The sequence below is a fragment of the Anticarsia gemmatalis genome, chromosome 14 (genome assembly GCF_050436995.1).
Source record: "Anticarsia gemmatalis isolate Benzon Research Colony breed Stoneville strain chromosome 14, ilAntGemm2 primary, whole genome shotgun sequence".
NCBI lineage: Eukaryota > Metazoa > Arthropoda > Insecta > Lepidoptera > Erebidae > Anticarsia > Anticarsia gemmatalis.
Window position 1 is genome coordinate 9,044,251 of NC_134758.1, and position 26,879 is coordinate 9,071,129.

The 26,879-nt window shown below is 33.7% G+C and overlaps 2 protein-coding genes across 9 annotated transcripts in view; both read right to left on the bottom strand.

Annotated features, from left to right (window-relative positions):
* The window catches only part of LOC142978355 (uncharacterized), a 262,256-nt gene extending 238,179 nt beyond the window's left edge, over positions 1–24,077 (bottom strand). For 4 of the 6 annotated variants that reach the window (XM_076122772.1, XM_076122770.1, XM_076122771.1 and 1 more), the window contains exon 1: positions 10,936–11,085. The gene's annotated coding sequence lies outside the window, so the exon portion shown is untranslated. Of the gene's footprint in view, positions 1–10,935; positions 11,087–23,862 lie in introns of those variants that run through there. The other 2 variants (XM_076122768.1, XM_076122769.1) reach the window with 2 other exon arrangements.
* A 1,341-nt stretch (positions 24,078–25,418) lies between these two features.
* The window catches only part of LOC142978357 (uncharacterized), a 162,709-nt gene continuing 161,248 nt past the window's right edge, over positions 25,419–26,879 (bottom strand). For 2 of the 3 annotated variants that reach the window (XM_076122776.1, XM_076122775.1), the window contains exon 3: positions 25,419–26,742. In XM_076122776.1, the coding sequence (XP_075978891.1) occupies positions 26,579–26,742 (164 nt within the window). In that variant the 3' untranslated portion in view covers positions 25,419–26,578. The remainder of the gene's footprint in view (positions 26,743–26,879) is intronic. The other variant, XM_076122777.1, reaches the window with a different exon arrangement.

Sequence of the window (26,879 nt, forward strand, 5' to 3'; positions counted from 1 at the left end):
GCATTTTAATGTAGGTACCTATTGATTTTTGTTGGTTAGAACAACAGCTCACTCTGTTGTGACTTTAAGATTAAACTTAATAAATGTAATACATCTACGTTTAACATTTGGTAATTTGAGGTCTAATTTAGAGAATCAAAATGGTAATAATGAGCAATACTAAATGCTAAACGGGACATTAACGCGATAAGAATTCAAATATTACGTTGCCTTATTTGTTATCCACTTTTAAACGTAATCTAGGTAAGCGGTCGATCAAAGTACCGTACGAAATAAATCCATACATATATTATGAAGTGTATCAGATAGGGAATCAAACAATAAAACGATGGACTATCAAAAGAAAAATGGTATTCTAAGAAATCAGATACTCTAAATAAGGAAATTCTAAAGAACGATATCTTAACAGAGATATGCCATCAAAAACATCCTGTAAAAAACCTCAAGTCTCGCAGCGTAAAAAGTGGTGAGATCTATGTAATACCAAGTCGATTAATCTGTTTAGTCTCTACTGAAAGGACCTTCTGTCTTAAGTTATTACATAAGTTATTATCATGCCAATATTAAAAATATTTCACGTTTAAAACAAATAAATCGACCTGGCCATCGCATGATTTGATTATTAGTATGTACCACACTGCACAGCACGACGGGCCAGCAACCGAAATCCTCACTAGGGTCCTTCCGAATATAATGATTGAGATGAGTATCTTAAAGAAATTAATGCTCCTGAAATTTTAATGGCGAATTTGTGTTTTCATGCGATGACCAAGTCGATTTATTTGTTTTAAACGTGAAATATTTTTAATATTGGCATGATAATAACTTATGTAATAACTTAAGACAGAAGGTCCTTTCAGTAGAGACTAAACAGATTAATCGACTTGGTATTACATAGATCTCACCACTTTTTACGCTGCGAGACTTGAGGTTTTTTACAGGATGTTTTTGATGGCATCTCACTTCTTTTTGTAAAGCGAACTTAAGTCCAATTTGTATGGAAAGACGGTTATTTTTTTCATAATTCAACATATTTTCCTATTGAAATGTTGTTCAGTTTTATGGGCTAAACACCTTTAAGTTATGCCTCATACAGTAGGTACCTATGTACACCTATTATTTTCTATTATACTACAGTAATAATTAATTCATTAACTGCAAATGTAACCTTGTAATCCTATATAAATGTATAAGATTACAAAGTTATTCTTGCAGTTAATGTATTTAAAAAACTGGACTGAAATTAGAAAATATTGAAATTTTCCCATGATTAAAATACTAAATTCTATTTGTATTCTAAATTTGAAGCTTCTAAGTCTGCTAGAAATGCCTTAGACTTTTGATGATCGGTGAGTCAGTGAGTCAGTGAATCAGTGAGTGACAAAATTCAAAACTTTAACAAGTTGTCATTCTTAAAGTACTGGTTCAAATTGACTGAAATTTTCAATATACCGTGTTCATACAATGACTGATAAGTCGCTAAAAATTCAGGCTTCTTGTTTTATCCACAACGAAATTATAGGGGGTCGAAAATGGCCTGAATTGCTTCGAGAAAAGATGGTACGGCCGTGCCGCTTTTTTTTGCTCGACTTGCGGGGGCACTGCCGTGCCCCCAGATTATAAGATAACATCTACCGGTGATCTATCATAATTCTGCGATATATCGTGTAGGAATAGAAAACGAGTTGATTTTAGATCGCTAGATATTTCTTGTTCTTATGACAAATAGCTGGTTGAGCCTCTATTTGTAAAACGTTTATCTAATACGTTGACTCGATTTCTATTACTAAATTCTAAATATATTTTACGTTAAAAAGCAGCTATTCAAAAGCACAGACTAGGTATAATAAATTCCGTCTGTACTTTCGTTTCACAGCATCAAAACTTATAAAAACAAAATTAAAAGTACTCTACAAATGCGAACTAAAGCTCTCTAGCTTCAGAAAATACATTAACACCAAACAACAGAAAAATGAATTACAAATAAGTTAGCGTCTAGACGAAAAAGTTTTTCTCAGCGGTACGTTCAAAGCGTACCTTTAAGAACTAACCGTTGATGTTAGCAAGTATTCCAGTACTTTGTGATGTTTGTGTGGTGTTCGCGTGCTCCGCGTCTCACACTCTGATTCACACGTTACTATTATGTGATAGTTAAGAGTACGCAGCCACTTACACACACGCTGTTTTCCTCCGATCCGGTTAGAAAACTTCAAAAAGGTGTTAGAAATCTATCAAAACGTGTAGAAATTGAAATAATATCTTTAACTTCGATCGATTCGAATGTTATTTCATATCACACTTCAATAAATGGAGAAAATAATTGTTTCATATATAACATAAGTGTCGTATTTTTTACTACTTGAGCCAATGAGCTTAGTTCTATTTTTTAGTCAGAGCCATTTCAGTAAGAAAACATACATATAGTGCTGACCAAAATTCAACGAATTTTGTAATTTTCATCTCCAACTATAATAGCATGTATGTAGGCAGGCGTTCTAGCGCAAAAAAACACGGATGCACATATCTAGCAACTAATGGACGAAGATGACATCAATGCATGAATAACTGAAAAACCTAACAAGTTTAATAGTGCAGAAAACAGACGTACAAGCAGTGATATATCTGTTCTTGCTCCACTTCATATATGGATATCTGTCTAACGCATCATTGTAACTAGTAATAGGTGTTGGATGAGAGGATATTCATTAACTTCTCAAGTAATTGACGGCTGAATAAATCATGTAAATTGAAACAAAACACTTATTGAATAGCCTTCAAGAAAAAGAAACTGGGTGTTGTCTAACATTAGCGAAATTGAACAAAACATTAAATAACGTAACAGACAATCTCAAAAAGACAGAGTCCGATTTCTATCATTACCAATATATCAACGCCCAATTCAATACGATCTGATTGCTTTTATTACAGACTGAATAATTACACGACAATTCCAATCAAAATTGACTTAATTCGATTTCATTAAAGCGACGTCTGTCTTAAAGATAATGACAACTCAAAGAGAAATTGGCGCAATACTTACATAATCTGATTAACATAAATCCGTAGGCATTAACTTGTTTGCATAAAAGTAACTTGAATTTACTTAAGGTTAAAGAGTCCAAAAGGAGATTAAAAAGGCTTTCGTACCCACATCGGCGGATGAAATAAATTGTTATTCATACCACGATGTTTCAGAAAAAATGTTAATATGGGGGATTGAGGCCGAATACATTCGTATTAAATAGCTCCAAGACGAATCGTGTGCAGTTTGATATATGAGACTGGTATTTGAAAAAACAATTCAAGAATTCGAGATGATATTGATTATTATTTATGTCGCATACGTATCATGTGACTGATGAAACTTTTATTGAGAGCAAGTAGAGACGTAATGATCTATTGAAAACGAAATGATTCTAACAGTCTAACCGTTCATGCTGTCATTTATTCGTTTTTTGCGTGCAGCACTGAAGCAATTGATATAAAATGGAATTCGCGAGGCATTTGCGCAGACGTCGAATTGCACAAGTATGTTTACCGTTCTACATCCAGTCGACGTAACTAGATGACATATCACTGTGTGTTTAGCGGCTCAGTAACACTACAGAGCTGTTTGTTTGCCTCAAAACTGAGTAAAAGTAGGCTAAAATGTTTAAGTATCTTTACAACATATTTATAGGTACCGTGTTCGTATAGATACAAAAGTATAGATTTATATGTCACATGTTATCTACGCCCCATTTGAAAGTGAAACATGACTAAACAGCGACACGACGCGTAACTCACGATAATGCCCGTTGTCAATATTTGCACGGCTCATAAAATAAAGTGAGATGCAAACTATCGACTCGGTGCATTTGCCTGTTCCTGTCCAAAATAAAATTGAGCTTGCGTAACATTTTGTTTTAAGATAATGTTATTTTAAAAAATAAATTCGTATATTCCACGTAAGGCAGTAGCCATTTCTAGAAACTCATGAAATTTGCTTTAATATTGCGCCAACGCTTTCGAGATGACAACATCCCACAACGCAATATTCTCTCAGATCATATATCATATAAAATGAGAATGTAAATCATATAGCCAAGTTAGTATGATCACGTAGCTGAAATCGCGGTTGTTAAGCAAACCGAGCCGATGACTCAGACGGACTTGTTGCTTGAGTTTTTGCTCGGTGAAAACAGGACCATTACTTAGATCAGAGAGCAGAAGACAGGGGGACATGCGAAGCACGTTGTTGCATAGATTCATTTCACGACATGTGCCAAACATGAGACTGATCAAAGAAACATGCCACGTAACAAAAACAATGTTATTTTAATCTGGTTCAAGTGCGCTTAAATAGTTCTGAACCGGTTTCATTTGTGAGAATGTTTAAACAGCAATAAACCTAGTTGGTGTTGGTAAAAGAACTCATATGACAAATCAGATATGGAATCCTGCAACATTAGAATTCCAGTTTTAGCAGTAACAATATCGTACTTTGACTCCGACTTTCAGTTAGGCAATAATTCAAATGAAAAAGACACAAAATTAGCAAGTTTTAAACAAAAGTCAGGTATAGTTTCAAAGATTTGTGAAATAGCTATTAAAAAGCCAAAATAACTTTTAAATACATCGCAAATTCATTTTCCCGACCGGTAGAAAGTTTCGTCATTAAAGAATTTCCAATATGCAATATTAATAACGAAACTGCGAATCCTTTGTTTGGGAACAACGTTGGTTTTTAATTTGCATTCATTAAAATGAGAATGCACCTTGAAGAAATTGTTTTGCAAATTGCAGACGGGAGAAAGAATCATGTATTTTTCGCTTTTATTTGAATAGTTACATAAAAATACAGACTGTATTATTCTCTCCTGTCGAATGTAATGAGGGCAGTGGACACGAGAATCCAGAAATAAAAGTTAAGTCAGACCGGATTTTATCGAATGCCAGCCTCTCAACTTGCCTTGGAAGATCTCGCTTATTTATACGGTAACTTTCGGGCAAGCGGTGAGCACGACTTTTTTGGCACAAGACATTGAACGGACCGTTGGATTTATTACGCATCGAACTCACGATTAATTAATTTAACAGACAACAAAGGTAACCGTGGATCTGCAACACGAAATCATCAATGAACGTGTTTGCGAAATGAAATAAAAATGTTTTATCTTCACTCGTTGTTTGTAGGATTAATAATAATAACAAATTTTGGAAACGTTACAGTCATATAAAAAGAAGCCCAATCATTTCTTTGAGATGGTAATTTTAAAGTAAATTCGTATCTTCAATATAACGTAGAGCTTCTGAAACGAAAATAGTGAATTGAGGTTTGTTAAAATGTCTTCAATACAAACTAGCAGAAACCAAATTGCTTGAAGAGAATTCAGGTCTTGAATAGAAACTTTACTTAAATTCCGAGAAAATCTTCTAGTCTTATTTTTCCATGTTGGTACACTGCGCGGTAGCAAATGCGGTTTTTGGCTGGCTTCCATATTAGCACTGGATATACGCAACCTAAGTAACTTTTGAAGCTCTTTATGCGACGAAAAAATCGCAGAGGCATCATAATAATCCCAATATTACACTAGCCTAGGCCATATGTAGTCTTTGAAAGCCATTTGATTGTATAAATGTACGTTTCCTATCAAGTAGACTCCGCGCAGATATCAAACAATATGCGTGGGATTCATTTGGCCTCAGTCAATATTCCGGAACAAGTACAACATTTGTATTTATTGTGTTCGAAAATATATTGAGGACGCCATTGCAAGTACTAAAAACGGAGCAATGCAAAATTAAATATCTCAGGTAATAAATAATCAAAATTACTTTCAAGGACTTAGTAGAATAAACGTTCATACTTAGTCAAAATTAATCTCTTTTTCCAAGAAAATTCATTTGCAAAACAGTCTCTGATCGTGACATCTAAACAACAGTCTAAAAAACCTTCACAAAAATTACGTTTAATTATTCCCATCCTAATTTTACAATTTGGCGCAAAGCAAGCGGTGCTGTAGAATGAATTCGAAACAGCGGCATTATGATTCAGGCGACCCGAATCGTACGTATTTTTGGCTTCGGATGACAATTATTTAGAAACAGAGAAACTGCACGTTTCTACATGCTATTGTCTACGTAACTCAGTGGAATGCACTCTGAGACAATTTTGGCTGAGTTCGAACGCAAAATTTTACTTTTGCCAGGATGTTATGCAACGGAAAAAAATTAATTCCGTAATAAGTTTTGTAAATATCTGGGGGCACGGAAGTGCCCCCGCAAGTCGAGCAAAAAAAAGCGGCACGGCCTAAACATCCTTTTCTCGAAGCAATTCGGGCTATTTTTGACACCCCTATAATTTCGTTGTGGATAAAACAAGAAGCCTGGATTTTCAGCAACTAATCAGTCATTGTATAAACACGGTATATTTAAAATTTCAGTCAATTTGAACCAGTAGTTTAAGAATGACAACTTGTTAAAATTTTGAATTTTGTCACTCACTGATTCACTGACTCACTGACTCACTGACTCACCGATCATCAAAAGTCTAAGGTACTTCTAGCAGACTTAGAAGCTTAAAATTTAGAATACAAATAGGGTTTAGTGTCTTAATCATGGGAAAAATTCAATATTTTCTAATTTCGGTCCAGTTTTCTAAATACACCAACTGCAACAATAACTTTGTAATCCCATATAAATGTATAAGATTACAAGGTTACATTTGCAGTGAATGAATTATTATTACTGTAGAAAATAAAATAAATAGGTGTAAATAGGTACCTACTATATGAGGCATAACGGGAGGGGGTATAGGGTGGGTAAGGGTGTTTAGCCCATGAAACTGAACAACATTCCCATAGGAAAATATGTTGAATTATGAAAAAAAAAACGTCTTTCCATACAAATTGGACTTATGTTCGCTCTACAAAAAGAAGTGAGATGCCATCAAAAACATTCTGTAAAAACCTCAAGTCTCGCCGTAAAAAGTTGTGAGATCTATATAATACCAAGTCGATTAATCTATTTAGTCTCTACTTAAAGGACCTTCTGTCTTAAGTTATTACGTATGTTATTATCATGCCAATTTAAAAAAAAATACCTTTAAAACAAATAGATCGACTTGGTCATCGCAAGAAAACACAAATTTGCCATTAACATTTCAGGAGCATTAACTTCTCGTCGTGCTGTGTAGTGTGATACCTACATACTAATAATCAAATCATGCGATGGCCAGGTCGGTCTATTTGTTTTAAAGGTATTTTTTTTAAAATTGGCATGATAATAACATACGTAATAACTTAAGACAGAAGGTCCTTTAAGTAGAGACTAAATAGATTAATCGACTTGGTATTATATAGATCTCACAACTTTTTACGGCGAGACTTGAGGTTTTTACAGAATGTTTTTGATGGCATTTAAAAGAGCTTTAAGATGATATATAAAATTATCTTTCAGGCTATTCAAACCAAAAAAATATTTTTAATATCAAGATAATAGTCGGTATGTGGTATTATTGTGGGTCTGTTTAAAACGGTACTCAATGAGATCCTCTTGAATGAATAATTCACTACAATCATTGTATCACCGGGAAGCTACTATCATACTGCAGATATGAATTACTCGCAATAATTAATTATGTAGAATAATATACGTCAATCTTGATATCGTGCACGTATTGCACTAAACTTACGCAACGAAATTACATTTAAATGTACTTCACAATCCGTAATAATCGGAAATATTATATTGAAGTCAGGACACGATATTCAAAGAAAATAGTGACGTCCTTAGAGTAGTAAAGAGTTTGCTACTATGTCTGATCAAATCAATGGTTAATGCTATTTTATTAATTACAATTATTTGTAACCTTGTTTATTGTTTATTCATAGGTAATCTGGTAGCAATACTACATTGCTGTTTTTAAGTTCAATAACATTTCTTTAAACCTGTAAATAACGTGTACTCTGCAAGTATAATATGGAAATAAATGGCAGTTAAAGCATCGTATTACTACCCCATGGAGGAAAGGATATTATGCGTGTACACAAGATCACCATAAAGAATACGACGCGAGCGGGAAATCAGAAGGGCCTTCAAGACGAAGCCTTTTTCGCCGGATTATGTTTGCGGAAACGTGATCTGGGTTCACGTAACACAGGATCATCTTGGCGGTAATCAAATGCAAAATTCTGTGAATTAAGACAAATATTACCAAATGGTTAATATTATCAAGGTGCAACTGGTGTTTATTTGTCCATCTTCCAAAGCAAGGAGGCTGAATTCTGAGAATTAAGATAAATATTGTCAAATGGGTAAGCCAGGCTTTTAATTAATAGTTTCTTTTTCAATATATCAAGGTGCAACTGGTGTTTATTTGTCTACTTTCAGATGCATGAAGACGGTCAATACCGATACCACTTCAATCACAGATGATTGAAGTGGTATCGGAAAATTTCTAGTACTAAGGACCTCAAATTCTTGTAAGCATTCTTAACAACTTGAAATGAAACGATAAAAAAATGTAATCCTGTCGATAAACGGATTTAATTCTTTCCTCAAAGTAAAGGCAATCGTAAATGGCTTATAATAAAACAAGGTTTGTCAGAAAACACAAAACCAGATAGTCGTGTGGAAAGTATGAATGAAGAGAGATTGACAAAAGGCTTCAGAGACGAACACATACGGGAATGTTGGGAAGGGACGAGGTAGAAGGACATATACCGACATTATCGGTGTTGTCCTTCAAATAAATAGGTCAGGTGGTATCCGTGTTCGACCATGTATGAGTTATGGCGAACATTTTGTTGATATGAGGAAAATTAGCTTTGTATGTTATGCTAGAAATTATGGTTAAGTATCCCTCAAAAGTAATACCTACGCTTGTTTTATTTTGATACTATTAACACAAAATTATTTGCAACTAACCTTCATAAGTATGCACTCAAAATATAGGCACAAAGTACACTGAACTCTAAGATGACCATTTATATCTTAAGGAAATCGCACTTATAGTAATAAAAGAAACAGCAAAATATAACTAGCCCCTGGCATATGAGTACTTTAAATATTTAAAAAAACCTATCTATTTTTCTACCTAGAACTCTATTTAAACAGCTTTATTTTTTATCTAACCATAATGCTTCTACCTATATCTTTACTCCTGCACATATTAAATTTACTCTTTCCTATACAAGATTCTTCGTAAGTGCACTTTGCGGCTAAGTCGGGCTGATTGACACTTGATATCATTTGTGTCACCTCCGTACGTCAAAACAGACCGTAAGGTACATTTACGACTTGTAGTAGCGAGAATACTACGCCAATGTAAATTTATAGTGCTGTATAAAATATTGCCTTTCAAAGATATAGATGCATATATTTCAAGTGTTTTAACTTTTTATGTGTATGTCTGCAAAATGGTATTTGGCTACCTTCAGAAGAAGTATAGCAGTAGATAAGTAATAAGTATAAAATTTTGGTAGTAAAAATAAAAAATAAAATTTTAAGTATTCAACATTTTGTATCTGTCTGACCAATCTTCTTTGGCTACCTAGCTAAGTTCATAAAAAGTATAGAAGATAAGTAATAAATCTGTACGCACCATTATTACCACCCTTTCTTGCCCAAACTAAAAATGAGGGCAGATTAAATAAGCCATTTTAACATTACTATTTTTTTTGTAGTGCATAAGACACATAAAAAAAATGTTTTTGACAACATTTCAATAGAAAGATAAGTCAATACTATAACTTAACTTATTTAGCTAATAAACATTGTAGTCGATTAAACCAAAATTACCAAACAAAAACTACGTAAGTTCTCTGCCTTACATACGAAAAACACTAGCGGGAAATTATTCATAATCGCTAGCAATATTTCAACTAATTGACATAATTCTTTAAATTACATACTCCGTGCATATATAATATTTAACATGGATAACGTTCTAGTTCAACATGAAGCCCTAACCTTATACGGTAAGTGGCAAGGTTTAAAAGTTTAAAGTCGATTAGGGGTTAACCCATATCCAATAAGCCCATTAGCTTCACAACTAATCCTGAAACTTAACCTTACAGTTACTACACAATACTTCAATGCATCTGTTTATTATAGACAACAATAAATATATTGATAAAACTATGTACATCGCAAAACGGAAGCATCAACAATCGTATTATGTGGCCTCTTCAGTCCCTGTCTTCTCCTATGAGAACAAGGCATCACTTTATGTATATTTATATATCGCCATCTTTTAAAAAATGCCAGAAAATTTAGGAACAAATAAAATAATAGAATTTGATTCAGTAGTTCCGCAGATTATGCTACTCAAACATACATTCAATAAAAGCATTGGTGTGTAAGTATGTAAAACAGTTATTTATTATTTAGTCCGTATTTTAATGAAATGCATTCATCAAACAATCAGGTTCAATGACACCGCTATTTAAGTAACATCGCGACATCACACTTGGTCGTGTTTGTTTTTTTTTTATATAACCTTTAAAGTACGCCTTCCATAGTTCAGTTATCTTGCCGTATACATATCTTATGGACAAGCAAATTTATCTTAAAATAAATTTAATTTTCTGAGATAAAGTCATGTTGGAACATTCTTTGAACAACCACGAAAATATTGATTCACAATTTAAATATTTTCCAACTTTTATGAAGCCAAATTATATCTTCCAATTAGATATCTGTATGCCAAAGAAATTTGAATTAACCAACTTATTCAGCGTTCCCCTAAAGATCAACTGGAAGTTATCAAACAAACAAGTCTAAGAAAAGAAAAACATCAAAGGGAGAGCAAAATATAACTTTTGCAACTTTCTCTCGAGCGAGCCCGCCGGATTGGGTCACTTCGATTGATTGCTTATATAAGGATAAACCACTTGATGAGGCATATTAATCAGCAATGAAGCATAAAAACCTTCAGTGACAGAACCGTACCTTTTAACAAAGAAACTTCGACAAAAATATCACTTATTCACACAACAACACAACACTTAGTTCGTATCGAGGTTAGGGTTGTATCGTCCGAGTACTAGGGCGACAGAAACGCATGAGGCTATAAGAGCACCTGTTAGCGCGACGCGAAGAGCGTTACTGGCACGGAGCGGCCGATTAGTCGCACTCCGCACACGTCATGCGGAAGCCGGTTCTGCTGGACACCGCTGCCTTCGAAGAAAACCGCGATACGCGATAAAAGATGCATTCGAACACACGCAAAAAATTATGACACACCGACCGAGTTGATGGAAACATCAGTATAAGAACACAATCCTTGAAAAATCGTGTATTCGCATTTAGCACGAGGTATTAAATTGCGATTTTATCGGTTTTAATGGTTTAAAAATATTTAACTTTGCGTTTCGGAATATTTTCTTTGCAAAAGTTAAAAATACATTCGGCTTACGATTGGTAAAGAGAAAAAGTTGGCGTAGGAGTTCGGGATCAAAGAAAAACAGAAAATATTGAGTGCTGTACTTATCAAATCGTAGAGTCAGCTGGGAGAATACGTGTAATATATACTGATATACGCTATATATAATACGCTACTGATATTCAAAGTCCGAAAGATAAAAATATGTGTAAACATACATAAATATAACTACAGGTCATTGTTGTTACCGCGAATTTTATAATAAAAACAAAGACAATGATCAAGCATTACTCATAAAAAATGTGTTTATAACATTGTTATCAAACATTGTTTTAAGTGGCGGCAACATCTGACACTTCTGGAGTTTGTAAAGCTAAGCTATAAAGGATAATGACCCAGACAATTATCTCAAGTCTGAAGCAAAATTAAATTTTCCCAGACGACATTCCGATAGTTAGAGGGGCTTTCTACACTTTACACAATTTTCAAGGTTGATTATAAAACTCGTTGGCAGAAAATTAAAGTGATAAATACAGCACAATATGCATATACTATCTTTGTCGAATAAACGTTAGAGAGGGGAAAAAAACAAGATATTTACATATAAGGAGAAAGCTGTGCGAACATCTGGCCAATAAAGATTAAACATGTAGAAATTCATTCAACTCGATTGATTATCATAACGGACGGGTTATGCCCGTGTGGGCAGAAGGCCAACAATAAGAATATATAAAAACTCTACGGCATAATGAAGCGTTAATCGATCAATTCTATATTTATCAATGAACAAATTAATTCAATCAATGTTGATGTTTGCACTTGGAATAGATTTGTCTTTTTCATTTGAATATGTTAATGTTATGATTGTTATGTTAATTTTACATTACACGTCATTTCCCTCCTAGAGAGGCGCGGCAGAATCAACAAAGATATTTTATTCTATTCAGTCAAATTTCAAAAGGCACAATATCGGAGGGACCGACTGACTATAAGTAATTCCGTGACTAAATATTTAAAAGTTATTTGTGATGCATTTTCTACGAACTGTTCATCATAAGACTGAAGACACTGGAAACTAACTCAAATGACAAATGATTCATCATGCAAGCAAAATCATCCATCTAATTTTATCTCATCGTTCTAAACCGTCCCAAGATTATCTTGAATTAGAAAATTTCTCTCTTACATTAGAACTAGAAAACTGCGTGAGACTAGTTAAATATCCCCGGAGGGTCTCTAACAATTTGTCCTATTACGCTCCCTGTCCCTTGAGAATTATTACTTTCTAACAAACTACCGTCAGTTCGTGTAACAATGGCCGGCTATTATGTTTATTCAGACCTACGTTTGTTTTAGTATGCATTTATATTAATTACACTTTTACTTTAAAACATTTGAAATTACGATTTAGCTCTACTTTTTTTAATTGCCTGTCAGTCATGTTTTGTAAAATATAAATTTTATATTTTTTTTATTAAAATATAAGTCAAGGTTTCCGGGAAGTATCCACTCTCAGTTTGATCGCTAAAGGCGACAAAAAATATGGAGCTTGAATTTATTCAACGAAGGAAAAGCGAAGAAGAAAAGCATCAATATTATTTACTTTGCAAACAGATACAATAAAGAACACAAAAGGGAATAGTAAGCACTATCACAAGAGAAAACAATCCAATTAACTCTAGGGCACTAAAGGAACAGTGCTAACAAACATAAAGATTCATTTCGCGTTCAACTTTTTACTCAATTTCCGTGGACCCAATTACGTGGCCAATAAGCTCCGCTATCCGGGGATAATTCCGCACAGACTGAACTGTTGACTCACCACTTCGAGCTAAATGACATACTGTCTCCATTTGATACCTCCAAACATTTACTTAATGTTTATCTGACTTTTATTCCTGAGACGATCCGCGTCTGACCTTCTACCCTACTTTCATTGAACCAACAATTACAGAAACAATACATTTTTTCTCGCAGACGACAAAAAACGCTAGCAATGATGTTGTATCGTAACAAATGCTTTAAAATCAAAACATTACAGTCTAGATTGCGAACGAGGTAATCTTCACCGTAGCGTGCCGACTGGACACGGATCATAGCGGGCGGTTTCGAACGATTAGTGCATAAACAGGAGACCATGTAGCGAGTTTCAACGGCCGTAAATAGTAATACTAACCGGTTTATTTGATATGGATCGAGGCCAGAGACCATCAATAAATTCTAATCACAGCGAAGAGTGAAAACAGGCGAAGATAAGAAGACATTATTCATTCTCGTATCCGTAATTCTCGAGCGTCCGCAAGTGATATCGCTAAGTATAAGTTATCAAGCAGACATTCAATTTAATAGTGGCAAAGCGACTGACAGTTTCTACCGTTAGATGGAATTTCACCAATTTGTGGTGAGAGACAGTTACGTAGGACATAAATATAGATAGACGAAGTCATTCACAGCGAGCATTGATCTTGGCAATCTTGTCATCAATTAGATAGGAGCGCTATCTATTGCAAATTGTTTGTTGTGTCTTGGAGAGTGAGGGAGAATGGAGTAAATTACGACACAGGGAACAACAGGCGTAAAACATTGAGATTTATTTTTCTTTTGTTATTGTAGTTATCGCCAATCACGATTGCCCTCGCGTGGAGAATGTCTTCAATGATTCATGACATGTGTTCCGATAACACTTTGACAACTAATTGAGTTCAAAGATCACGATAAAGGAGGTAGCGACAGGTTTTATTGGCCCTACGACTATTAGCATCACGCCGCTTTCATATGGTTTCCAACATGAACCAGATGATAAGTGGACGTGAAAATAATTACACAAAATTATGTAAATTATTTGATAGCAAGAGTAAAAATAGTGATAGCAGTGGGATTTATTTCACGTGAAAGATAATTTTGTCATTCATAGAGAAATGAAGATCATGAACTTTTAGGTTGCTGGAAGGTCGGGTCTGCTAGCAGCAATAGTAGACCACACGAGACAAGGACTCTTTTTCCTATAAGCTGTGGATTAACTGAACCTTGGTTATGTGTTAATAAGATGGGAATCGTGTTAATCACTCGCAAGCGGGTCTAAACACTGTGTTAAGTTTCCAAACAGAGCACACCTAATAGGTAACTCAAAATGAGATGATTCCTTGTGATGTACTTTATATGAATTGTTCTTTGGTCTCTACCAACCCTCGGAACGAGACGTGATTTTTATGTGTGTCTGTATGCTTTATATGATATCGCACTTTACATTTTATTAAAAATACAGCGCGTGAAAACTGTAAATAAGATTATTTTTTAAAGGTTCATATATAGGAGCGAACGAATCACAGACAAAATAAAGCAATTGCAGTAAAACTACTATTCTTATAGTACTAGTACGAAGCCCGCCTTAATCACAGTCTGCCCCTAACTTTCCACAGTCAAAGGACGTATTACACACATGATTTCTCTACACAGAACCGTAAGAAAACGCAATGTTCGAACGGAAACAGCTATTATTGCTTAGTACATGTAGTGTGTTCACGGTCTAACGATCATTGAGATCGTTGCACTGACCACTAGCTATGTATCAAACGTCAACTTATTCCTTGAACGTATATCGTTTTATTGTTAACTGATTACCTAATGATAATTTAGAAAAATTAATAGCCCACTGCTGGGCATGGGTCTAGTCCCAAACGGGGGAGCGGTTAGGTAAGGGGATACACATTGGTTATACTTTTTCCAAAAAATAAAAATTCTAATTAGAAACGTTACTCAGTTTTGTAGTTCGACAAAGTTATTAAAATTTTGCAATTGAGGGATAGTCTGGAATTAAAGTGTCCTGGATATCGGCAATACTTTAAAGACTATATTGATTTTCAGTTGCCAAGTGCACAATAATATTATTTATGTTATGATATACCTAGGCACTTTGAAGTAGATAATTCAAGCGAATACTGGTTTTCATTTACATGCGCACGTAATAAGAAAAACTACTGGCACATGATTTAATGTACCTATCGCATTTTCTAGTGTTACGTTGTAAATAAAAAAACATTACGGGCAGTGAGTTCTAGAGCTGACTGCAATAACCTAAAGTATTTCATCAGTTTCTTTAAAAATTTAGCTTTAAATTCGTGGACAGTTGCATCTACCTGACACAAACAAAATAAATATAAGCAATACAAAACGACAACATTTTTGGCAAAAGCCAAAGCAGGAATACAAACTAGATCATTCTTCAGAAACTAGAAATGTAAAAATTCTCAAACTTGCAATCGTAAATTATCTTTTCAAAAATAAAATTTTCTTTTCACAATGCTGTCTGCATAGAAGATATATTTCAAGATAAAATACGAGTCTCTAAGAGACATGTATAAATTAAGGCCGCTTTAATCTTCCCCCTGTTTTAGTTTTTATTTGAGTTGCAGCAAAAATGAGGAAGCACGAAGCACTACATTCTGGGACGCGTGAAACAAGAGAAATAACAAAGCTACAATTAGTAGGCAATGTTTATTACTTTGATACAAGGGCTTTAAAAAGTTTTTTGTTGGACGCTTAAACTGAACGTTAGTATTATCGTTATGCACCAATTTTCTATCGTCATATTAATTTAATACAAAAAAGACATTTTTCATTTAGTTTTTGGAAGACCCCTTTTCCCAAAAATGGGACAGCTTAGGTTAATATGTAATACAACTTGCTAATCAATGGATAGTCCACTCCAGTCTACACTAGAAATTGGACGTAAAAGACGAAAAGTGTCAATAGTAAAATTTATAAAAACCGAAATCATAAAAGTAAGCAGAAACTTTCAACGCAGCAAAAGGAGTATGCAAAATAGAAGAGCAGTTTTCACTTAACAACGAGACAAAAACTGTCCCTGGAGACTAAAACTCTTCGTTAACCACTCCTATTTAATCCCCAAACCACAATCCTAATTGGTTAAACGCTATTGACATTTACACAGACAGTCTGGAAGCGACTGGAGCCGAACAATCAGACTAAACTTAGATGAAATCGCTTCTGTGACGTTTTTAGAACAAAAGCTAACAATAGGACAGTTTTAATGTCCGTTATAAAAGCCCACGTCACTCGCAATCGAAATAGAATCTAGGCATTCTGTGGATTGTATTATCAGCTGTGCTAATTTAAACAGTGACAGTTGAAAGCAAATCTTTTAGCGAATTGAGAACCAAGATTACGAGACCAGCTCTCCTAGTTACGTCCAAATTGGATATCAACTCCTTAAAGAAAATGTTGAAGTTTTTACGACCAAGATTTTAGTTGGAAACGAACAATCTACTAATAAAAGTAAAACTTTACCACATGAGAACATAATGGATGTTTGTAAAGAAAACATGGATATTACAAGTACTTAGCGCTTGTTATAATGATGTTATTCTGGCGAAACCGTTCATGCAGTTGCATTAGAACGGTTTCTTCGTCAAGGAGGCGTATTCTTAACGGTCACATGCATGTATGTACATGGAACAAAACAGATGATTAGATAAGCGAGGAGGCCTTGCACTATCGCTATCTCGGCCGCTGCTATCTGACACACATGAGAAGAAATGCTAAAACATATTCTTTTATCTATGAAACATTCTTGACCGATTAGCTGATATGTATTTCGGGAAGTGATATTGGGTCGGCACCTAGTTTTGTTTCAATAGGTATCGTATATCAGATAAGATATCTGCAATTTTGGGTTTTCTCGAACATCATTTCTACTTTTCACTTTTAGTTTATATGACGATTGAAGCAGCAGTTGGCTAAAGACTACTATTATGCCATCAAAAACATTCTGTAAAAACCTCAAGTCTCGCCGTAAAAAGTTGTGAGATCTATATAATACCAAGTCGATTAATCTATTTAGTCTCTACTTAAAGGACCTTCTGTCTTAAGTTATTACGTATGTTATTATCATGCCAATTTAAAAAAAAATACCTCTAAAACAAATAGACCGACCTGGCCATCGCATGATTTGATTATTAGTATGTATCACACTACACAGCACGACGAGAAGTTAATGGTCCTGAAATGTTAATGGCGAATTTGTGTTTTCTTGCGATGACCAAGTCGATCTATTTGTTTTAAAGGTATTTTTTTTTTAATTGGCATGATAATAACATACGTAATAACTTAAGACAGAAGGTCCTTTAAGTAGAGACTAAATAGATTAATCGACTTGGTATTATATAGATCTCACAACTTTTTACGGCGAGACTTGAGGTTTTTACAGAATGTTTTTGATGGCATCTCACTTCTTTTTGTAGAGCGAATAGAGCAAACATAAGTCCAATTTGTATGGAAAGCCGTATTTTTTTCATAATTCAACATATTTTCCTATGGGAATGTTGTTCAGTTTCATGGGCTAAACACCCTTACCCACCCTATACCCCCTCCCGTCATGTCTCATATAGTAGATACATATTTACACCTATTTATTTTATTTTCTACAGAAATAATAATTTAATTCATTAACTGCAAATGTAACCTTGTAATCTTATACATTTATATGGGATTACAAAGTTATTGTTGCAGTTGGTGTATTTAGAAAACTGGACCGAAATTAGAAAATATTGAATTTTTCCCATGATTAAGACACTAAACCCTTTTTGTATTCTAAATTTTAAGCTTCTAAGTCTGCTAGAAGTACCTTAGACTTTTGATGATCGGTGAGTCAGTGAGTCAGTGAATCAGTGAGTGACAAAATTCAAAATTTTAACAAGTTGTCATTCTTAAACTACTGGTTCAAATTGACTGAAATTTTAAATATACCGAGTTTATACAATGACTGATTAGTTGCTGAAAATTCAGGCTTCTTGTTTTATCCACTACGAAATTATAGGGGTGTCAAAAATAGCCCGAATTGCTTCGAGAAAAGGATGTTACGGCCGTGCCGCTTTTTTTTTGCTCGACTTGCGGGGGCACTCCCGTGCCCCCAGATCTAAACCACATAAATTGCCACTAGCATCACGGACGACGAGGCGATAGCCCCATGAAAATCTGGTAGTTTTATACAACAAAGTTTTTGTTTATACCGTAGTTAAATACTGGTTTTCGATTGCCTCATTTAAAGAATGGCCTTTCTCGATGTCTATTTAAGAGCAAAACGAGTTTCCGATGACGTAATCATCAGACAATAAAAGAAATACTGAACTAAGACTACTATTCCTAAATTCAAGTCAAACTACGGCAATAAAGGCAGGCAAGGCCAAGTGGTTAGGTCAAGTTCAAGCGACAATTAGCATTTTTACCAGCCGAATCAGCAAATAGAATAAATAGCCGACCATTTACTTGAAGACTTGAAATACGATTCACTTTATTATGCATATTAACTCGAGTCTTGTTTACTCCAGGCAATAATTACAGGAGGAACAAGAATAAGGTTAATTACGTACATTTTGTTGGACACGATGTATGTAAGGTGAAATATGCCGTGTGGTGTACAGATAAGGGTGTCTTCATTTAATTTTATGGAAGTTTTGTATAACCAGACATTGCTATTGGGAAAATTCTTAGCTTTGGCATGAAGTCGTAGAAACTATTATATTAATAGGTTACGTTACTTGTATAGAATTTGTATTAGATATTACACTAATGAAAGAAGAAAAAGCTTGACATTTCATAAAAAGAGAATGCACCAAGTAATACCATTATACGCATTGCAGAGATGCATAAAATGCAATATAATATGATAATCGCAGAATAGTTTCGCATACAGTAAAAAATGTGCACAAGAGATTAAAATATATATCGGAAAGGGTATTTCAGCACTTTCTCAGAATTCGATGGCGGGATCTGGTGGACTCTTTGTCGAGTTAAATCAAATCAAATCAAATCATTTATTCATATAGGTCAAATGCTGACACTTAAGATAGCCAATGATACAGAGGGTGACTTTACCAGTTCGGAAGGTAGGGCCAATGAGAAGAGCTGGTAATGGTTATTTGTGTCAATCCTTCACCGACCCCTCGGATGACATGATGATGGATAAGACTGTAATGGAATGAAGTTACGGAGCCCTACGTCCTGTGACAGTTGTCGGTCGGGACGATTCCATTTGATGGTCATGCGGTAGAAATATTTGCTGGAAATGCTTTGTATGGTTTATACTTGGCAACAGACAGTAGGAGAATTTTTCATTGCAATTTCGGTGCAATATAAGGATTTTTGGAGGGAACGTCGACTGCAACCAAGATATAGAAAGAGCAGTGGACAATTTATACGAAGGGTTTAAACAATAAGGTTGTTTACGTACACAGGTAATAAGCGTAACTCTGCGACCAAGATGTAGAGAGACCAGTGGAAAATTAATAGTTAAGCAAGGTTAACACAACAGGGTTGTTTGCAAACAACGGCAGGGTAATAAGCGTAACTCTGATGGAGTATTTTTTTCTTATAATTATCAATTTGACTATCAAGATGAAAGTACTTTTAGGACCACTAGTTACTGACGTTAACACACAAAAACTGACCTCTACTAAAGTGAAAAGCATTGTCAAATAAAGAAGCCTACATTAATCGTTTAATCATTATTTCCCGGATTATGTTTCACAAACGAATATTCCGGTCTATTTATAACGTTATAGATAAGCGTGCTTAAATATAATAGAGCTATCTTTTATATGAACAGCTCTTATCGACGATTTATTTAAGTTTTAATAATGATACAAATGTTTACTAATATACATAATATTATTATGTGTGACAAGTAAGACTTGCTACACGCATATTCGGTTCGACCCAGCCGGCGGGATACGAGTAAATGAACTTTCGGGAAAAAGGCTACGCGACATCGACGCGCCTGAATATAAATTTTAAATATGACGATCAGATTCGTAGGAACTACCCGATCGGCAAAAGCCGGACAAATGCAGTAATTGCTTCGAGTCGTTTTTGTTGTTCGAAAAATACTGCCAAACTGACTATATGTGTCGCAATCCTAATATGATAAATATCCGGTTTTCAGTTGTTAGTTCCCGCAACCACTGACGCTAACTAATAAAATATATACCTAAAATGCTGGCCTATTTTTGCGATAAACATAACGTGACAGTATGTTTGTAGGTATGTTATAATTATACTAATAATTTAAATGCGTGTCTGCCTGTCTGTAACCTATTTAAGCATGGGCATAGTTTAAAGACCAGGGTTCAAAGACGGGCTTTTTTGTTAAAAAAATTAACCCATAGGCAATGGGTATTACAAAGTCATTTTTGAGATTGAGACTAAATAATTTTTGACATGATACTAATAATGTAGAAAATGCAAAAAGCAAAAGTTATAAAGTAATTTCAACTTATAGTGCAAAACAGTTCAACAAACACACATACATAAAACACGTTTTTTCCCGAAAGGGGTAGGCAGAGACACATTAAACAATAGCCCAATAATATGATCCTTAATGCATACAAAATTGAATGAAAGAGCAAAGCAGACAGACTCTGCTTTAGAATATTAATCTGAGTATTCTAAACAAACTTATTTGTCTGGAAAGTTTTGACTGCAAACTTGTGAGCCACATACATGGTTTATTATAAATATTATGTGCTTCTAACTTTGTTCAGTGGAGATAGAATAGTAGACTGCAAGTTAATTATTAATTTTGGACAATTGTTCTAACATAAAACATCTTTATTTGAGTAAATATAGTAGGTAAAAATATAGACTAACATGCAAAGTTCGTGGATGGCGGAGACATAGATTAGAATTTGGAATATCCTTCATCCCTAGACTTAAGCAGAGGGTGGTTCTCTGCTTTCCAAGGCTTTGCTCCCAATAAGAGATTATTCCATTTGATGATATCTCACAATTAGTATTGTAACCCAACATATTTTCTGCTGCCAGCCTTTTCCAACAGCTATTAACAAATTTTAATAAGCATCATACTAATTTATGATAATGTAGTGGTAAGGTATTCTGCTTATATTTTAGAGCATTTTTATGCATGTTATGTTATTCTTGCTATAAGGAAATTTGGTGAGGAAGTACTTAAAGCCTGTTCTCAAGGGTATTTACTGCTATGAAAATACTTGCATTTGTGAAGTATGTAATGTATGCTTTAACTAGACTTATAAAAGGAATAGAACTAGGTGTATATATCAGGTAAATATAATTGCAAACATGGACACATATGTATTAATTCCTTCCTTTTGTGGAGTAGATTAAAAATTATCATAACTTTGAACTCATTAGGGATGATGTCGAGGAATCTATACTTATAAGATTATAAAGCTGAAGAGTTTGTTTGTTTGTTTGTTTGTTTGAACGCGCTAATCTCAGGAACTACTGGTCCGATTTGAAAAATTATTTCAGTGTTAGATAGTCCATTTATTGAGGAAGGCTATAGGCTATATATCATCACGCTACGGTCATTAGGGGCAGAGTAGCAATACAAAATGTTACAAAAACGGGGAACATTTTGTTCCATTCTCTCTTATGTGACGCAAGCGAAGTTGCGCGGGTCAGCTAGTTAACAATAAGGTAGTAAAGTAGCTCAAAAATATATTTATATTGAATAATAACTAATAAGCCACATAAATACATTTAGGTATCGAGGATTTATATCAATAGAGAAGGTAGGTACATAACAAACAATGAATTAACTTGTCATAGAAAAATAACATCAATCAAGAGAGTAAAGAAACAATGATTCATTGGATGAGTTTACAAGACATCTCAGTAATTATTATTTACATGTCTTATTCATTGTTTTACTTCACCTAGCCTTTTATAGCAGAGTCCAAGGCTTTTGACTAGAGATATCACATTTAATTGTAACAGAAGCACTCTGTGTTACAATTTAAGAAGTAATATTTAATATTACACTGTTATTCAATATCTAATTTGATATTATTGTAAACATCTATAGAAATACTTGCAGATCATAATTCTGTGGTATTGCTGTTTTATGTTTATGTGTAACTATAAAGCATCTAAGCAATTTCTAAGAGAATGTATGACCAGTTTTAAAAAGATTCATTGAAGTTAGGCAGGTAAAGTTCCCTATTCTGTGGTGCTCTTGTAATATGCTACCATTAGAAACTTTGTACTAACACAACTTCATATTTAAGTTGTATTTTTAAATGTAGGCTGAAAATGCTATCCTACTACTATACTTGTTATCATACATACATACATAATATCACACCATTTTCTCAAAGAGGTAGGCAGAGACGAAAGATCTCCACTTGGTAAGATCCTTACAAACTTCTTGTTATCATAATTATTCAAAGTAAAAGTCAATAAATTTTAACAAATATTTGAAATCGTCATATTTTTATGTACCACCTATAAATTACTAAATAAGGATAGTTATAATACAGGCTTTTAAACAGTACTACCATCGAAATAACACCTAAACCATAGTATCTTAATTTCTAATAACAGAACAAGGTGACAAAGGATTTCCTACATCCTTTCTTAATACATCATTCATGATAGTGCTAAATATAGTCTATCTGTCCGGCCCCCCTGTCCAAACTGACTGATGGCCAAGATTTGTGACTTCCTCACTTGTTCCCGACCTTGTTGGATTGTTTACTTATTATTTTAATACTGTAATTATATTTTTATTATTAGGTACATATATTATAGTTTTTATAACAATATTAAAATAATAATAATGACCTGTGTTAAGAGAGCTGTGGAATGATTTGTATTATATTATAAGTTGGCTACTGATGGATGGGAGTTGTAGAATTATTTGTTCAAAATGGAATATAACTTGATACCTACTGGTAGGTGACAAATTATATCAATGTTTGAGAGTAGTTTGCCTTTAGGATCTTATGGTTATGATACATTTATTATGAAAAAAGGTACATACTTATCTTTTAAGTATGGAGTATCTATGTGCATCTATGCTAGAATAGGTTATTTGTTTAACTGTATTGTGTTGGTATCAGACTACAAATGTAGTAAGAAAGGTAGCTAATCAAATTTTGATGTGATAGAAGTCTACTGTTAGTTGCATAAACACATTTTAAGATATAAAAAGTTTGGTAACTTTGCTAATTGGGGCAGAGACATGGCAGATTGATCAATTATAATAATAGATAAGGTAGGTAAATAATAGACTACAGACTTTATATGTTTGCTTGTAAAAATCATAAATATAATTTAGATAAATTCATATCTCCAAGTTGAATTTGGATACTAAGTAAACCGATGATATAGATCGAAAGATAATTTTAATTCTGTAAACATGCACTTAAAGTACAGTTAATGTAAATCGAAACTTGATGACACGAAAATTACCGGTCTTACTGCAATGGAAATATTCTAGAAAATGATAACGCAGTGATTTTCACGAAGTCATCAGTATCACAATAATAAAACAAAACGACCCAGATAGCATCGCTAACGTTCGAGGAAAACGTTAAAAAATATAACAAAACTCCACACAACTAACTCAGTTACACAATTAACACAAACTTTACTAAGTTTGAGATGTAGTTTCATACAAAATTTAAAGAAAAACAATATAAATTTGTAACCGTTACCTTTTAAACAATCACAGTCCGAGACAGGTCAACAGGAACAAAGTAGGTTGCCCTCCAGCGTTTAGTACGAAAATTACACGTGCAACGGCACCTTATAACATGAGTAAACACTAACGACTAAAATTTCGCAATAGCTTTATCCCACAAACTAGTTATAACAATTTTAAATCCAAAATAATAAGCCTATTTTGCAAAATAATATTCACAACACGCATACGATACGTTTCTTGCGAAAATCTGACACTAGTGACAGTTGAGATTGAGAAGTGTTTTTTTAGAAAACCTTGACTCCACGAGCTTATTTTGAGCTATAAACATATCGCTGTCAAGTACGGGGGTACTTGCTATTCCAAATAATAATTTACTATGGAATTAGTATTCAATTAATATAATAATGGAAATCTTTGTTATCTGACCAGTCCTTATTTATGAAGACAGTGGAAGATTACTTAAAATATGAATGCTGCCATCTATTGACTAAACACAGAACTATAGTATGTTTAACGCCATCTATGAGACTGTAGATTAAAACAGAACTACTGGTATATCAATAACTAGTTTAACATTTTATTCACAGATGGCTCTGTACGTGAAATTTTAAACTGTCGGGTTAATTAATTATTTATAACGAATTTTTAATGCAGGCAGAGTATCGCTTTTAAACCGATCGAATTAGAATTGGTAACAAAAAGAAAACTATGCGAAAGTAATAGCGAGCTGTGTTATTAGGACTACCTATATACAATTTAAAAAAAAATAGCATGTACGTGAATATTATCCAATTTCATAGGCAAATAGGATACCTACCAGAGCTCAAATAGCACTATGTCTGTTAAAGACCTATTGTAAAGAAATACTTACTGTACTTACTGGTACAGTCACGTAGAGCAGCTCTTTGATGGTACGAAGTCGTGCGTCAACTAGATCACGTCGCGCGAAAAAATCCTTCAATTCTATCATTTTTGTTGTATTTTGTGAAAGTATTACGGGTTTTTTCTGTGACAAACATATTACATGTAATGTAATAAAACCTTTGTTCGTAATTTAGTTGGCTTTTACCTCCTAAAAATAATGTGTTTCGGCTAAGTATTTGTTAGACACTGAGCAGAGCAGGGTAACTTTTAAATCACCACTACTACTTTATGACAGCAAACTTTAGAAATTAAAATGGTTTTGCGCGGGTATCGAACCCGAGACTTATTGATAGTTGAGACTCACCACTGTCTAGTTGGCATCGTAGAGTCGTTGGGAAATCCCAGAAGGATTTTTCCGGATCGAAACTTGTGCTTATTTAATATATAAATAATAAATAAATATATAATTTCATGCTGCATCGAATCAGCTGTACCTAACAATATTACAATGGTACGTTATATATAACATTTGGGATTCGAACCCAAGACTTTTCGATCAGTATTCGTTACTTTGAATGTTTTTCTTCTTGACCATTAAGTTGTTTATTTAGTAGTTATTCATGAATAATAAATGAGGTAAGTCTATTTCCAAAGGTCTTTCAGTTTGTAACACATCGAAGGTTAGTAATAAAACACCAAAAATAAAACTGAAACATTTTATTTAAATTATAACTCTTTTCTTCATATAAATAACGCTCTCTTTAAATGTATTTGGAAGCCTCTACATAAACAGTAAAGTTTTTAAATGTCACATACATCTATTATAGGATAGAATACAGAAAAATGCTTACATAAAAATTAAAAATAGCTTAACATATCAAAGTACGTGGATAAAATTGAACGTGGTCAGCCGCAGATCACTCGGGGCAATCAATTTTCACCTAGAATGAAATAATATGTTATAGTACAAAAGTATTTTCAGTGATTGTATTTGCTTTTAAATTCACAATAAGTTTCAAACTGTTTTTTGTAAAATTTTAGGTGACAATGATATTATATGTGTGTCTACCATGTGCCTATAAAGGCTGTAAATATTAACAAGAAATGAGCATTCATCATGAAAATACAGATTTGATTTTATTTTTATGTCTGTTTCAGGGACACGACACTTAATAATTGATTTATGTATGTGGTTTGTTTGTCAACTCATTTCTGTCATTATAATATTATTGCTTTTCTAGCTGCAAATACTTAGTTAAAAAAGAAAGCTCTATGTAAGTAAAAATGTATGTAGACTTCAATTCAGAATATCTTTTTTTATTTAATTTTTTATTCTTTACTTTAACTTATAATTATTTTTCTATTTTTTCCTCTATTATAATGGTATTTCTAAAACTAGAGCACACAAAAATAATGCCATAAACATGCATTTAAAAATAAACACGATCATGCGATTTAAAAACATTCAAAGCAAAATATCAAATAAGGTAATTTCAACAATATTTTTTTGATCGTTGATTTTGGCACAAGTTAAATAAAAAGTACATTTACACACATAATCGCTAAAATACATTAAGTAGTAATAGTTATGAACATCACAGCTAAAATGCCTAAAAATAAATTTGAAAAAAAAAACGTTAATACATTTAGAATTTTGATGACAGTTTGTCCAATTTATTATTGCAAACATTAAATGCATTTACATAGAATTCGACTCACGTGGTCATAAGTCGACTAAAATTACATTAGTAAACTAAAAACTACGGCAAAAGATTGTGACTACGATATCTATCGCCAAATAAGGGAACTAATCCTAAGGTCTATGAACATATTGGTATTGGGGTTACATTATTACATCTATGTTATATTATTAGCATAGCGATAATAGTGATCATTGCTAGCAGCAAACCGAGCAGCGTCAACCAGTCCAAGTCGGCCAAGTGTTGGGAGAACATCAAGGTGTAGGTACAAGCTAACATCAACGTGCCAGAGTCGTGCCAATCGCGCTTCGACTGCGTGTTATCGCCTGTCGAAACAACAAAAAACAACGCATACGATAAAAAATAAAAACTAGTTAGTACAGGCAACTAAATAACTCGTGAACACAAAATGTAACATGACAACAAAAAGCTGGATGCAACATGATCAAAGTGAAAACCATAC